This window comes from Nestor notabilis, unplaced genomic scaffold (assembly GCF_000696875.1).
Source record: "Nestor notabilis isolate BGI_N333 unplaced genomic scaffold, ASM69687v1 scaffold4831, whole genome shotgun sequence".
Taxonomy (NCBI): domain Eukaryota; kingdom Metazoa; phylum Chordata; class Aves; order Psittaciformes; family Psittacidae; genus Nestor; species Nestor notabilis.
The window spans coordinates 62,803-63,519 of NW_009913215.1; the positions used below are offsets into that span (position 1 = coordinate 62,803).

General features: G+C 38.5%; 1 protein-coding gene across 1 annotated transcript in view; it reads left to right on the top strand.

The window, feature by feature from the left end:
- The window catches only part of LOC104412375 (sodium channel protein type 5 subunit alpha-like), a gene marked incomplete at its 3' end in the record, with an annotated part of 23,570 nt that extends 23,080 nt beyond the window's left edge, over window positions 1-490 (top strand). Inside the window, exon 6 of the mRNA XM_010023084.1 lies at window positions 260-490. Within this exon, the coding sequence (XP_010021386.1) occupies window positions 260-490 (231 nt within the window). The remainder of the gene's footprint in view (window positions 1-259) is intronic.
- Window positions 491-717: the final 227 nt, after the last annotated feature.

Here is a 717-nt window from a genome sequence, read left to right on the forward strand (position 1 = left end):
CATTTTTAAATTAGTGTTTGTGTAAGAGTAATACCAAGACTTTTGTCCAGACAAAAGTGAGCCAAATTAAACCTCACAAACTAAACCAACTAAACCTTCATATTGATCACCTGGCTCTTGTTTCTGCCATTCAGTTATAAACATGTACTTGAAACCTTTCCAACTTTCTCTTCCATGGAGATTTTCATCATGAAAAGTAGCTAACTGCCGATATGTTTCAGCCTCTCAGCCTATAAACTCTTGGCTTTTATCTCCCTAGGACTGAAGACCATTGTAGGGGCACTTATCCAGTCTGTTAAGAAACTTGCCGATGTGATGATCCTGACCGTTTTCTGCTTGAGTGTCTTTGCCCTCATAGGCCTTCAGCTCTTCATGGGCAATTTGCGGCACAAGTGTGTCAGGGACTACACCAAGTTTAACTCCACCAATGGCACATTGTATTTGGATGGTCGAGTGTGGAACACCTCAGAGGAATTTCTTAGTGATCCAGGTAAGCTCCTCTTCTTGACTGTTGTCTGGGTTTTGATCTTTTTAAATTTTTTTTTTATTTTTATTTTTTTACCAAAATCTACATGTGAATCAGAAAATGCAGCATTTTGTGACTAACAGCTCTTCATGATGTTGATGTGGTTTCAAAAGATCTAAGTAGCTTTTTCTGATTTCTGTGGTGCCTTCACGGTTCATGCTAAAAGTATTTCTGGTGCTTTCCTATTATAT